General features: G+C 41.8%; 1 protein-coding gene across 1 annotated transcript in view; it reads right to left on the reverse strand.

The window, feature by feature from the left end:
• The window catches only part of FAM120A (family with sequence similarity 120A), a 124,265-nt gene that overhangs the window by 44,106 nt on the left and 64,898 nt on the right, over nucleotides 1–15,261 (reverse strand). The window contains exon 9 of the mRNA XM_054977370.1: nucleotides 3,529–3,753. Coding sequence (XP_054833345.1) covers nucleotides 3,529–3,753 — 225 coding nt within the window. The remainder of the gene's footprint in view (nucleotides 1–3,528; nucleotides 3,754–15,261) is intronic.

The following is a 15,261-nucleotide window of genomic DNA, read 5'->3' on the forward strand; positions in this document are numbered from 1 at the left end:
AAAGGCATGCTTGTGGAGCCAGCAGGCAGGCACAGCACATGGGGCTCCCCCCACATGGCCTTCCCACTGCCTCCACCGGCTGAGGTGGGAAGGCCGCCCGCCGGCTCCCTCCCAAAGTCCCGCTGCTAGAGCATATTGAATTTGTTTTTACAACAGGTTCTGTTGCTAGTTCAGAAATAAAACCACTGGGCTTTCACTATATACTCTGATTATTTATCACCATCTGATACTTTCCCACATGCCCTTCCTATTATTTTGCCATCACATTTTAGAAGCAGGAAAATCTTAAACATTCTGGCCAGGATATTTGCAGAACTTGGAAGAAGAGGAAGACTAGTGGTCCCTACAAGTAACTAGAATAGCGGCAAGTTTTAGTTAATCAAAAACTCCAGAGACTGCTGCTTGGCCAATCTTGAAAGAAGAGATTAGACTACAACCAAATATTAATTAGTTGATGATGCTAACATTTCCATTTGGAAGAATCCAAATATTCTAGATTTGGACATTTAATGGGACAAACCGAGGAAAAAAATTCAGATTTTATTAAATTAACAGAGCTATAATTTATACTGATCCATAGAAACTTTGGAAAGATCATGGGAAAAGACTGCTTTAATAATACAGTAAACAGATGCAAAAATTCTGATTTACAGAGAGTTAAGCAAATGTTATAGTGAGTTAAGCATTCTCTCTTAAATTGTAAATCAGCCCCCTTCCCATTTATCTTTCAACAAAGACAAACAGACTAAGATTAAAGTATGCAAATACAGATGTAGAATCGGCCAGAAATAATTTAAACAAAATTGAGGTAATTCAAAGCAGAAAACTTTTATACCTTGTATTCATCTGCACATTACAGAGATGAAAACACTTCAGGAATTAGCAACAACTTGTGCTCCTGTCACAAGACTGCTCACTCTCCTTACGCTGAACATTAATTCAATTCAACGTATATGATCCAGCATCAGCCTTATATGCAAGTTGTAAAAACATTCATATTTAAACTAATTTAAACAAATTACATTTACTGGATCATCTATTTTAAGATGTATGTTTGCAAAGAAGTCAGAATTCTATGACATTAAATATTTTAAACACATTTTCCAGTTGCCTTTCCACCCAAATAAATATAAAATAATCAATATAAACACACAAAAAGACAAATCTCCCTGGGGAGAAAGTTCTGAAGTTTTGGCATCATGGCAGAGAAGGCCTTTTTTCAGGTTGTCACCCATACAGCCTCAGATGGTAGGGACCCACAGCAAGGCCTCTGAAGATGACTGGAGTAGACAGGTAGGTTCACACAGGAGAAGGCAGTCCCTGAGGGCATGCTGGCTTCAAGCCATATAGGGCATTAAAGGTCAATACCAGCACCTTGAATTAAGCCCAAATGTAAATATAATGCCAGTGTAAATGAAACAAAATTGGAGTGATATAGTCCATATGGTCCACTCAACACTCTGACCGCAACATTTTGATCCAACTACAGCTTCTGCATAGACTTCAAGGGCAACCCACACATATCACATTGCAGTAGTCTAATCTAGATTTTTACCAGGGCATGCATCACAGTGGCAAGATCTTCCCTAACCAGGAATTGTCCCAGATGACGCACCAGCCACAGTAGGTAAAAGGCACCAGTAGCCCCCTCAAGCTTCAAACCTTGCTTTTTAGGGGGAAAGCAATCCCATCCAGAACAAGAGAAATCCCATTTTCTGGGTCAAACCTTCCCCCTACCTCCCTTTCTTGGGGATTAAGATTCAGTTTGTTAGCCCTCATCCATTTCAAAACTGCCTCCCAGGCACCTGTTTACTGTTTTCACAGCTCTCCTGAGATCTGTTGAAAACAGGAGAGAGCTGAGTCTCCATATTGGTGACAAGTCAGCCCAAATTTCTGGATGATGTGTCCCAGTGGCTTTATATGGAAGTTAAAAAGAAGTTTAAAAATTTGTCCACCAGCATCACACTCTGAAACCTACCTTCAAATTAGGACAGAAACCACTGCAAAACAGTGCCTTACTGTCCCAACCACAAAAGGCAATCCAGAAGAATACCATGATCTATTGTACCAAAAGCTACGAGAGGTCCAGGAAATTAAGAGTCACATTTCCCCTTGCCCATCTTCTGGCACCATCTCCCATGGTGACCAAGGCTGTTTCAGTTCCATAACCAGGCCTGAAATCAAATTGGAATGGATCCAAACAATCTGCTTCATTCAGGAATATCTGATGTTGCCCAGCCATCACTCTCTCAATCACCTTCCTCAAGTGATAGTGTATCACCTTACTGTGATAATGTTTCAGCAAGCAGGAATACATCTGTGCAGTTAATCATAAGATACATGAAAGGGACTGAAGAGGTGATGGGGCATAAAAAGTATATGTGGTGTCTGAAACAACCCACTGGGAGAAAAGAGACAAGGCTAAAAAGTCTCATAAATATGAACAAGTAGATGAGAATTGGTGGGTATATTTAAAAAGTGCTTTCCAAATCCAAGACTTATTGTATATGAAACACTGGAAGAAATCATCCAGAGATCTGGGGTTAAGTATCATCAATATAACGATGACACACTGTTCTATTTCTTCTCTTTTTATTTATTCCAGATGTAGCAGGGGATGCTGTGAAGAGGTGTCTGGAATCTGTAATGAGATGAACGCAGGGCAGTAAGTTAAAACTAAAGCTAAACAAAAACTGATACAGCTGGTAGCTAGTTTGATGGACCAGGGAGGCGGTGTTCCCCTGAGGGCTGATGGGACTGCATTTCTGCTATGTATGCAGTCTGTGAATTATGTTAGATCCTACGCTCCCAATTCATACTCAATCAGAATCCCTGTCTCAGGGCATCTTTAATAACTTTGCTTGTTAGAAGGTCTTCTTAATAAAGATAATCTTTGCCAAAAATCATCTTGATCCACGTTTAAGCAATAGCAACCTTTGAAATTTTTTAGAAAAAAAATTATCCAGAGCACAATATCCATGTTGTTAACTGAGACTCTCTATCATGAACACTAAATAACTTTCACACTTGCTCTCACTTTATTTGTGGGTAATCCAAAGTTCTGGAGTTGACCTTGAATTTTATGAATAATTAAGGGCTACCATATTTGGACTACATTATCCCATATGAATCTACTTGGTTGTTCATTTAATCTTAGTACAGAATCCACATTACTTGGGAGGAAACATCTCTCCAGTTAGTTACTGTTCTTACATTCAGCTGTCATAACAAAATGGACTGAACCTAAACCAAGAGTGGAAGGGGAAGGGGAAGTACTCAAGGCCTAGAATAAACCAGGAGTTGAGGTTCAGCTATCTGAATCAAGTCATGGTTTGTTCATGACATCTGAATACAACCAAAGGATACCAATCTGAAAGCCTTTGGATATCATGAACAACATACTAGGCACTCAACTATAACATACCAGGCATTCAAATATAATGGAATTCAAACAATGATAACAGAACTTCACATCCATTAATACTTTTAGAAACCTTGCTTTCTAATATTCAAAGCTAGAAGTCATACCTTGGTTAGAACATGAAAGATGTAAGGATACATTAACCCCTTCTTATGTCTGTGTTCTGCCACTCTTAATACTTCAGGTGCTACAGGAGGTAATGGAGGAGTGGTAATATCCATATGGTTTCTAGTGGGCATTGACAACAGACATGGGATCTGTGTGCTACTGGCTTGGTTCCCTTTAACTTCAGCTGCCTGGTTTCCTGAAGAAACAGTAGAGGGACCTTCTGCCTGCAACACAGAACAACATTTGTATCATATGTAGGAAAGTATCTCTCAGCCTTTAATTACACAATGATTCATTGTGAATTTCAAGCCCTTATATTAACTGTAGAACAGAGAAAAGAACAGCACCAAGAACAGAATACCCTCTTCACATAACGAGTCCCTTTTCTAAATCCCACACTTAGCTGCAATGCACAGCAGAGCAATATTCAGACTCCTTGGAATGTTTCAGTTTCACAACAGGACAGGAACATGCACTTTAGCACACTTAAACAAACTGAAACCAAAAGTGAATAGCTACTGAGCATAATGTTAATATGGAGTTTAACAAGCTGCCCCATATCCACCTTAAAGGCGTGCTGTGCTATCCTGCTTTGCTTGCAAAAGATAATTGCTGAGAACTCCTGAAGTAATATGCAGTCCTAATGTAATTTTACATATGCGAAAACTATGTCCTTAGTGCACATTTAACAGTTTGGTGAAGGTGACGTAAATGGCAGGTGCTAAACGAACGGCCTCATATTCCCCAGATTCCTATTATTAAAACATTTCTCCTGTACATATTTCTAGAAAGATTGGATAAAGCATATTGCATGAAATAAAAGAAATTTTACAATGATTAACTAGCTTAGTCACATAGCATTGCTCTATGATGCATAGATATTTAATTATTCTATAATCTTAAGAAGCCTGCCCAAGTTAATCATCTGGGTATGAACAGGCTTTGCAAAAACAACAGGCACAACAGTAGGGTGGGGACAGCAGAAATGTGACTTTATTTAATTGTTAAACTGACAGCATATTATTTAACTGTAGAAAACTTGTATCTCACCTCAGTCAGTGACCTACCTTTAAAAATGTTAGTACATTCGGTAATAATAGCAATTCTTACTTTCACCTTTTAGTAACTACATGATTTTCTCCTAAGGATCAATACAAACCCCTACCTATGGGTAACACAGTCCTCCTACATTTAGGAACATGTCATTCTTGAGGCCTAGTAACTTCCTGCACTCTGTTTTCTACTTGTTTACTGTAAAAATTACTCTGTTCTGATGGATCATTCTCAGTTTTGCTATTTTCAGTGGCTGATACTAATGGGAGCAACTAAAGATAATTCCAACAAGCACAGCAGAGTAATAGGAGCCATTGATCCCATCCCAGGCCCTCTGAACTTAATAAGCAGAAGGAGGGATATCTAATTTTTCATGATATGCAATTTGTTCCTAGAAGCTAGAAAATATTTTTTGTCAGAATTTTCACAACATTGGCCACTAATCACATTTTCTTTGTAGTTAGTTCTCTTATTCTTTAATTAGCATTGTTTTAAATAAAGCTTAATTGTTCAATACATACTTTTTGGGTCATAGGCCCAATGCTAAATATCAAGGCACAGGAAAATACTTGTGATGTTCTTATTAATGTTCAGATACTGCTGATAGCACTATCAAGCACATTTCCACGCCATGTCCTTCAGTTAGACTGAAATCATCATACAATAAAAAGACTTAGGCAGTGATAAAACACTGCCGTACTTGATTCAGGACTTGCACAGAAGTCCAGGAACGGCATGGTTTTAGTTTAGGTACTGGTGTGCCTTCTGCAAACCTGTCATCAAGAAATGTCTCTTTTACTATTCACTACTGCTCCCGTGTGCATTTCCCAGTCCTGTCACTGGGTTCTCCTAGAATAGGATCTCATGTTGGACCATACTACTTCATACTGAAGTTTGCATGGTTCTAAATTCTTCCATTCAAAAGCGTTCTTCCACAATCAGATCTATCTCTAGAAAAAATGATTCTATGCTAACTTTGTTGCCGGAAGATGGCTTTCTAAATGAATGAAATTTTCTTGTACTGAAGAGCACTCACTCAATCATGTCACCGTCCATATGTAGTTTTATGTGGTACAAACACACATACATCCATGGCAATTATACTTCTGTATGTAATCAACACACAAAAGTGAACAGGAGTAGTCAACTCTTTCCTCAACTGGAGGTGGGGGGAGGGAGAATGCCAACAGATGGGGTTTGCAAAGTGAGGGTTGGTTAATTTTAGTTGCTGCACACAGCCCACTTAGGCTAAATCTCTACATACTTTTAGAAGGCTAGGCAAGATCTTCCCTTTGGGTCATACGTGGATATGAGAACTTGGTGTTCTTTTGGTATTAGTTGGTTAATGCTTCTGACATACATTTTAACTGATCATTTAAAAAAGTTCATGTTTTTATTGCTTTTTTATGAGCCTCACTGGGACTTAGAGGATAACAAAATTGTGATTTGTGAGCAGGAAACGGCTTGCAACCACAAAATGCAACTGGAGGGTGATATCAACCCCTGTCCTGACCCAATCCTTATTTAAGAGGAAGCTCCTAAAAGGGTGAGGTACCCTCTATACTTGAAGTTCTGTGCACATCAGAATCTCCACAGGAAGAACCTCTGCTTTTTATATTACAGCAGGCAAAAAATCCGTTAGAATAATTAGATCAGGAGCCCCCCTGAGAACCCTTCGGCTTTCAGAATCTTTTGAGTCTCTATCAAGACCCCAACAAATTTGAAAACCAGAACTAACGCCTGGACCAGGCAAAAGAACACATGCATGGCAGCTCAAGGAACCCTGCACTCCCATTTCATGCATGACGAAACTGTGTGTTTTAACTGCCAGGAAGAGGGACACATGAAATCCCATTGTTCAAAGTTAGACAAAGAAAAACAGCAAACTTCAGCCAAGACAGTCAAATTAGCTAAAAGGTCAGAAGTGGTCATAGAACTCCCACTAGACCTTGCACAAGAAGCACGAACAGAGAGACCAGCTAGTCTTGCAAGTCTGGAAAGTGCACGAGGATTTAAACAGGGAATATTTGGAGTCTGTAGACATAAACAATGGAGAAGTAATAGGCTGGAGATATATGGGGCAGAAGTCACCTTAATAAAGCCTAACTTAGAAAAATCAATACTTACCAGGAAGAATATTCAGGTTTAAGGGAATCAGTGGCCCAGATGTTGAAGTGAAGTTGACCGAACTCCCAATTAAATATAAAGGATTCCAGGAAAAACTGATTATGGGAGTGTGTGGAGAACTGAGGAATGACCTGGCCTCACAAGCTAAGGTTGTTAAAGTAGTGACCAGGAGTAAGCTGCAAAGTCAGGCTTCAGGGCAGTAGACTAGGCCCGAGATTCAAGTGGTTGCTAAGGATATTAGTTGTAGCCACCTAGCAGAAAATTTACAAATTAAGACTGGAATGACAGATACAGGCAGCCTTTTTCAGGAAATCCATGCTGTAGAATTCCTTAAGGAGAAAAGTCAAGATGAAATTTTGCAAGATTTGTGGCAAAGGGTGGAAATGTCTTAGAAAGTATATAAACATTTGATTTATATACTGCCCTTTACAACAACAACAACATTTGATTTATATACTGCCCTTCAGGACAACTTAACACTAGACATGGGCATGAATCAAAATATGAATCAAATTTCGTGACGAATCAGGCCAATTCATGTTTCGCAAAATGCGTTTTGTGGGGCCGTGGTTTTCACGAAATTCACGACTTTTGGGGCCAATTTGTTCAATTCATGAATGATTTGTGATGCCAAACAGGCTGGTGTCGATCCATTGATTCCCTAGGCAACATAGGCCCGGAATGTCTGCAGTCCTTTTGTTGCCATTGGAAACCCCAATCTTAGCCCACGTAACTTTGATAGGCAGCTCTCCCTGCCAACTGGAAAGCTTCCATTCTGCCCTATACAGCAAGGAGCAGGAGTGTTAATTCCCTAGGCAACTGAGGAGATGGGCCTTCTATAGCCATGGGAACACCAATCTCATCCCTCCAAACCCTGTTAGGCAAGTCTGTCTGCCAACCAGAGACCTCCTGTTCTGCTCTACATGAGCATTTCTTATATAAGGCACAGCTCTCTGCCTCGTGCTTTTCAGTTCCAGTAGACAGAGGGAGAGGGAGGAACTGTTGCTGGGATTTGTAGTGAGAGAGTGGAATTGGGATCTTTTGGCTGGACTTGCTGCTTTAAAAGAGACTGAAAAGCCTCTTTCTTATTTTCAGCTCTTGGTCTTGCTGGGAAGGTCATTCGGTGAGGGTACCTTCTTTCCTCCACCCCACCCCACCCCAGTCTCAGGGCATTGCCTGACTCTGGGGCCTAGCTTGACTGAGGCCTACCATTTTTCCCTTTAATTTCCTTTGCTTATATTCTTATTTAGAGCATTTGTTCTTGCTGGCTTATTGGGTAAGGGCGAGTGGAGGAGAGCCTGCTGAAGTCTCCCTGCAAATTTGGCATCTCTGGGTATGAAGGGGGCCAGAGCGGTTTACAAAGTATGCCATTATTATCTCTACAACATCACCCTGTGAGGTGGGTGGGGCTAAGAGAGCTCTGAGAAGCTGTGACTGACCCAAAGTCACCTAGCTGGCTTCAAGTGAAGGAGTGGGGAATCAAACCTGGTTCTCCAGATTAGAGTCCCACACTCTTATCCACTACACCAAATTGGCATGGACAGACAAGAACATCGAAAGTAGATACGTGATCACATCTTAAAGAGCTACAGGAAGAGCTCTTGACCTGCAAGAACTGAGAGCGAAAAGTGCAGCAGACAAAATGTAAAGAGCTCAGCAGAAACAGAAGACCTGGCATAAGAGATGTATAAGATAAAAAGCTACACAGATTATGTGGTTATATCAGTGACAAATCCATATACATCTCTGATTTATGTAATGGCACAAATATTAAGATCTGGGCAGCATTCTGGATATAAACTGAATAAGAAGAAAACAAAGATAATGTTACTCTTAACAATGAAAGAGGAATGTGAAAAGATCGTAAAAGATTGGAAGCATAACTGACTGTACCATCACTACAAAGCTATAAGATATTTAGGGATAAATGTATCATCACGAAATGAGAACCTTTACAAAGACAATTATCAAAATGTTTGGACAGGAATTCCTGAAGATTTGCAGAGATGGCAAAATGTGAACATTTCATGGTTAGGAAGAATCATGGCTGTAGTTCCGGTTTTGGCTGATGGCAAACTGAAGTTGCCCGGGGGAGCTGGGCAAGCAAGAGCATCTGTTTTGGCAGGCCAGGTGCTTAGATCGCCTGCTGCCACCCCTCTCCAGGCAGGGGAGGGTCCAGAAAGCTACGCGGCCCTTAGAGTGTGTCATCTCGGCGGTTGGGGGGGGGGTTCTGAATAAAGGATTTTCCCCATCACCTTGAGGTCCCCTCTGAGAAGGGCAAGCTAAGATCTCTCCAGAGCTCTTTGGAGTCGAATTACGGCATACGATCGCCAGAACCCAAGCTTCTGTACTGAATCTGACCATCTATAAGTGGAAGAAACAACACAAACAACCCGGGAGTAACGGGAAAAGGTAAAGATCACTATCATTTTTTCCGGATTTAATAGAGGAAGAAAAAGACAAAAGAAGGAAAACAAAAAGACAAGGCTGTTAGCTGAGTAAAGGAGTAAAGCAACCTTGAGAAAACTGGCAAATTTGGATGGAGCTACATAGTGCTAAAAGACAAAAATAAGTTTTGTTTATACATACCTGTGGTTTTGCAAGCGATAACGACAGCGAGAAAGGGGAGGAAACGTGGCAAGAACCAGCTTGAGCACTGCGAGAATATAAAGGATACTGAGAGCAGAGAACTCTTTGGGAGGGAAGTGGGAGGAGCGGAGAGTGGAAAAGACCGCTGAAGCAAAATAAAGAAAACAACGCGAGAAGCTGAAACTGAAAGACCAGCAGGAAGCGGAAGATAGCCATTTTAAGAAGGGAAAAAGAAGTAAACAGGACATTATACCATAGAGAAATTGCGCCCGACATCTTGGTATGGTCAAAAAGACGATTTTGAATTTAAAGTGTAAATTTTAAAACAAGACCATTAAATAAAGGAATTAGAAGCTGATATTAAAAACGGAGTTAAGAAAGAGAGCGGACACGTGGGGTGGCGCAAAAGCTAGCCCAGGCATTATGAAGAAAGGTGAGAAAGAATGGCAAACTGCTATAGAAGCATTAGAAAAAAAAGTGCTGGATGGTAACAAAGAGCTGGGTCAACTATACAACGTATGGAGGAAAATTTGTTAAAAAATATAAAAGATTTAATAAAAGCAGAGGCGATAGAGCTGGCTAAGAGTATAGAAGATGTAAAAACGGAACTTCAGACAACAAATCAAACAGTGCAGGAGGTGGAGCAGAAGACCTCTAGTTTACAACTAGAAAACCGAGTACTACAGGAGCGTGTGGCGGTGATGGAATGTAAAATTACGGAAAATCAGTTAAGATTTCGAGGACTGCCGGAGTCTGTGTCACAAAATGCACAAGAGCAAATGGTTGCAATATTGGCAGAATTCCTAAGAAAACAGCCAGAAGAAATTGAAGTTAATTTGGATTTGGTCTATAGAGTAAACTCCACTTATGCACAGCAGAAGAACCTACCTAGAGATATAATTGCACAACTTACAACTAAAAGAATAAAAGAGGAGATACTAAGAAGACACTTTCAAAACCCACTGGAATTGGAAGGTGGCAGAGTCAGAACTTTGAAAGAGCTTCCAAATTTTTTTTTGCAAGAGCGGAAGAAATACCGAGACTTAACTGGAAAATTGAGAGAGAAAAATATCAGGTATAGGTGGGAAATACCTGAAGGTTTGAGTTTTAGTTTTCATTCAGAAAGAGTGACTATCAAGTCCAAACATGAGATGACAGAGTTTCTGATTAACAATGAAAAAGACTTTCCAGGAGTGTTTAAAAAATAGTAACATGGAGTACAAATTAAGATCTTGGAATGTTAATGGATTGAACTCACCTCAAAAACGTAAAACAATTTTTCACTGGGTTAAGAATTGCAAAATTGTAATATTATATGTCTCCAAGAGACTCATATTAAAGAACAAGATTTTAAATTTTTAAAAAATAGACAATTAGGACAAGAATTTTGGGCATCTGCTAAGCAAAAGAAAAGAGGGGTTGTGATATATGTAAAGCAAGAATTTGACTCTAAATTAATTTTTAAAGACAAAGAAGGACGATATTTGGTAGTAGAAATTATTTTGAATTTTAAGAAAACTTTGGTGTTAGGAGTATATGCACCAAATGGAGCTAAAGATGATTTTTATAAGGAGCTAATTCAGAAAATGGACCAATATTCATATGAGCAAATTATAATGGCTGGGGATTTCAATGGTGTTGTCAACTTACAATTAGATAAGAAGTCAAAACTACTGTACAAAAAGGCTGGGAAGTTAACCAAGATCATTTTTTGAATTGGTTGGACAAGAAAATTTGGAGGACATTTGGAGAAATTGGAATCCTAAAACAAAAGATTTTACATTCTATTCCGTAAGACATCAGTCTTTTTCAAGAATTGATATGATTTGGAAGACAAAGGAATTAAATTTGTTCACAAAGAAAATAGAAATATTGCCGAGGGTGAGCTCAGACCATAACCCAATGATATGGAAAGTCTCGACAGGACTTAGGAAATTTAGATGGAGACTAAATGAAGATCTTCTACAGAGTCAAGAAAATATTGAAGTTATCCAGAGAGAGACAAAATGTTATTTTCAACAGAATGATAGCCAGGAAGTGCCAACACACATGGTGTGGGATGCATATAAAGCGGTGATGAGAGGGATCCTGATTACATTGAACAGCAGAGAAAAGAAAAAAAAGCAAAGTAAAATTCAAGAGATACAGGAGAAAATTTCCAAGGAGAAAGATTTACAGAAAAGACTGGGGAAGAAAACAATAATTCAAGAAATAAAGATACTACAAGAGCAGCTAAGGGCTGTGGCAAATAAAGAGTTAGAATGGCATTTAAAGTCTCTGCAGCAAAAATCTTTTGTAGGGGCCAACAAGCCAGGAAAATATTTAGCCTGGCAATTAAAAAAGAAAAAGGAAAAAAGAACTATTGGGAAGATAATGGAAGAAGGAACAGAAATAATGGAACACCAAGGGATAAAAAGGGCCTTCTATAAGTATTATGCCAAATTGTTTCAAAAAAAGATAGATTTAGAAAAAATAGCATACTTAGAAAAAGCAAAATTACCAAAGATTTCAAGGACAATGGGAGAGGCCTTGAATGTTCTAATTACAGAGGGAGAAATCTTAGATGCAGTAGATTCAACTAAGATAGGGAAAGCACCGGGTCCAGATGGAATTTCAGCTAAATTTTACAAAGTAATGAAGAAAGACCTGCTGCAGCCCCTACTAAAGGTAATGAATGAAATAATGAAGAAAAAAGATCTCCCAAAGACTTGGAATGAAGCAAATATTTTGCTGATCCCAAAAGAGTCACAAGATTTAACAAATGTTAAAAGTTATAGGCCTATATCTCTGTTGAATAATGACTATAAAATTTTTGCAAGAATAATAGCAGAAAGGCTTAAAAGATTTTTAATGGAATTTGTAGGGGAAGAGCAAGCTGGATTCTTACCAAATAGACAAATTAGAGATAACTTGAGAGTAGTGTTGGACGCCATTGAATACTCTGACAAGCATCCTGAAAAAGAGGTAGGCCTGTTCTTCGAAGATGCAGAGAAAGCCTTTGACAATTTAAACTGGGATTTTATGTTTTTGACAATGGAAAAAATGGAAATGGGACAAGAATTTATAAAAGCAGTGAAAGCTATATATACTGAACAAAATGCATCGTTAGTGATAAACAGCGACTTGACAGAAAAATTTGAGGTAAGAAAAGGTACAAGACAAGGATGTCCACTTTCACCTTTACTGTTTGTTATGGTGCTAGAAATACTTTTGAGACAAATAAGGGAAGATGATAGCATCAAAAGTATATAAAACAGGGTTAACATACCTGTAACTTATGTTCATCGAGTTCTTCTGTGCTGACACACATGGGGACTGCGCAGGCGCAGGCCAGCCGCCGGAGAATTTTCTAGAGCTTCCATGGCTCCGAAGGGGCCGTTTGTCGCGCGCCTCAGCGACCGTTTTCCCGCCCAAACGGTCACGTGATCCTCCAGCGACCAACGGCCCCTTCCCTCAGTTCTCCCTTGCCGCCGCTTGACCAACACACTTCAGCCATAACACCTTAAAAACACCAATTTCCGTTACAGCCATCACAATATCGTGCATTGGAGTTCACAGCGGGGTAGGAGGGAGGGTTGTGTGTCAGCACAGAAGAACTCGATGAACATAAGTTACAGGTATGTTAACCCTGTTTTCATCTTCGTTCTTCTGTGCCTCCACACATGGGAGTGTACCAAGCTTCACACAATAAGGAAGGCGGGGGTGAAGTCCAACACAATTTTATTAAGCAAGCAAGAACAACAATAAATAGATATGCATATATACATCTATGTAAAAATACTGTGTAAGGACACATAAATACTCAATATTTACATATATACACACCCCCAGGTACATATATACACTTTCACTCAAGGGTACCCAACAGGTACGCCAAGAAAGTCATTCCAAAACTCCTTCAGGAAAAAAGGGAGTGTAGGACAGCCCTAGCCACAGATACATCCTGCTCCGCATTGACATCAATGGCGTAATGCCTGACAAAGGTGTCTGCAGAGGACCATGTGGCTGCTTTACAAATGTTAACCAGGGGCACCCCCCTGAGGAGTGCCGAAGAGGACGCTTGGGACCGCGTGGAGTGGGCCCTGACACGAAGCGGGCAAGCCACCCCTGCCAGGGAATAGGCTTTGCTAATGGCCGTCACAATCCACCTAGACAGGGTCTGTGAGGAAGCCCTGTTACCCTTTTCCTTGGCCCCAAAACATACAAACAGGTGAGGACTGGAGCGGAATTCCTTCGTCCTATCCAGGTAATAGGCTAGGGCCCTCTTCAAGTCTAGAGAATGAAGGGCCTTTTCCCCCTTAGAGGAAGGTTGAGGAAAGAACGCAGGTAGTGAGATATCCTGCGAGAGGTGGAAGGCGGACACCACCTTGGGCAGGAACCCGAGGCAGGGACGCAGGACCACCTTGTTGGGATGAAACACAAGAAAGGGAGGGTCAGACCGCAGTGCAGACAGCTCACTGACCCTTCTGGCCGATGTGACGGCCACCAAGAATGCTACCTTGTAGGATAGCATATCCAAGGGGCATGTAGCCATAGGTTCAAATGGAGGCAACATGAGACGTGAGAGCACCAAGGACAGTGACCACTGAGGCACTGGCGTCGACACAGGTGGGTAAAGATTGTACATGCCCTTAAGGAACTGGCGGGATTGTGGGTGAGAAAACACCGTAGCACCCTCAACTCGGGCGTGAGCAGCTGATATCGCTGCCAAGTGTACCTTGAGGGAGGACACCTTCAAGCCCAGGCCACGCAAGTGGCACAAATACTCGAATACAACCCCCAAGGGACTGCTGTCAGGCACCACTCCTCTGGCAAGTGCCCAGAGCTCAAACCTGCGCCACTTGGCCGCATAAGCGCGCCTAGTGGATGGCCGACGAGCATTCAGGAGGACCCTCTGTACCTCGTCAGTAAAGCCTATCCGGGAGGAACGATCCGCCAAGCCGTTAGGTGTAGCTTCCTGGGATCGTGGTGGACCAGGCTCCCGTTTAGGAGAAGGTCTTGCCGAGGGGGCAGACCCACATATGTCCGTTGGGACATCCGCAGGAGCTTCGGGAACCAAACCTGCCGTGGCCAGAAGGGGGCCACTAGGATGCAGTCCGTCCCGTCCTCCTCTATCTTGCACAGGACCCTGGGAATCAAGGGGAATGGAGGAAACATGTAGTGCAAGCCCTGCGTCCACGTAAACTGGAAGGCATCCCCAATAGAGAGGGGGTCGCTCCCTGCCCTGGAACAGAACGTGTGGGCCTTGGTGGTCGCCGCAGTGGCGAACACGTCTATCACTGGATGACCCCACATCTGGAAGATCGGCCCAACGCACTCTACGTTCAGTTCCCACTCGTGGTCCAGCAAAGGGACCCTGCTGAGGGCATCTGCCCGGGCATTGTCTGACCCAGCCACGTGTATAGCACGGAGCGACACGCCGTTCCTGATAGCCCACTGCCAAGTGAGTGTGGCTTCCCGGCACAGGGCCATGGACACTGTGCCCCCCTGCTGATTCACGTAGTACATGGCAGTCGTGTTGTCCGTCTGCACCAACACCTGACGATTTCTCAGCAGTGCTGTAAGAGACACAAGTGCGAAACGAATGGCCCTTAGTTCAAGCACATTGATATGGAGGGTCTTTTCCCTGTCAGACCAGACATCTTGCACAGACACATCACCACAGTAAGCCCCCCATCCCAACAGAGAGGCATCAGTGGTAACCGTGATGTCATGGTGTTGATACCCAAAAGGGGTCCCTTTAAACAAGTTGTCATCAGACAGCCACCAGTCCAAGGAGGAGAGGATGACCCTCGGGATAGAGAATTTGAGGGACGGAGGGTGCAGCAGAGCATCGTACCTCCGCACAAACCAGTTCTGGAGAGGGCGCATACGCAGCCTAGCGAAAGGCATCACAGAGGTGGCCGCTGCCATATGCCCTAGTAAGCACTGGATAGTGCGCACAGACTGGAATCAGTTCCTTT

This window comes from Eublepharis macularius, chromosome 4, assembly GCF_028583425.1.
Source record: "Eublepharis macularius isolate TG4126 chromosome 4, MPM_Emac_v1.0, whole genome shotgun sequence".
NCBI classification, from domain to species: Eukaryota; Metazoa; Chordata; class Lepidosauria; order Squamata; family Eublepharidae; genus Eublepharis; species Eublepharis macularius.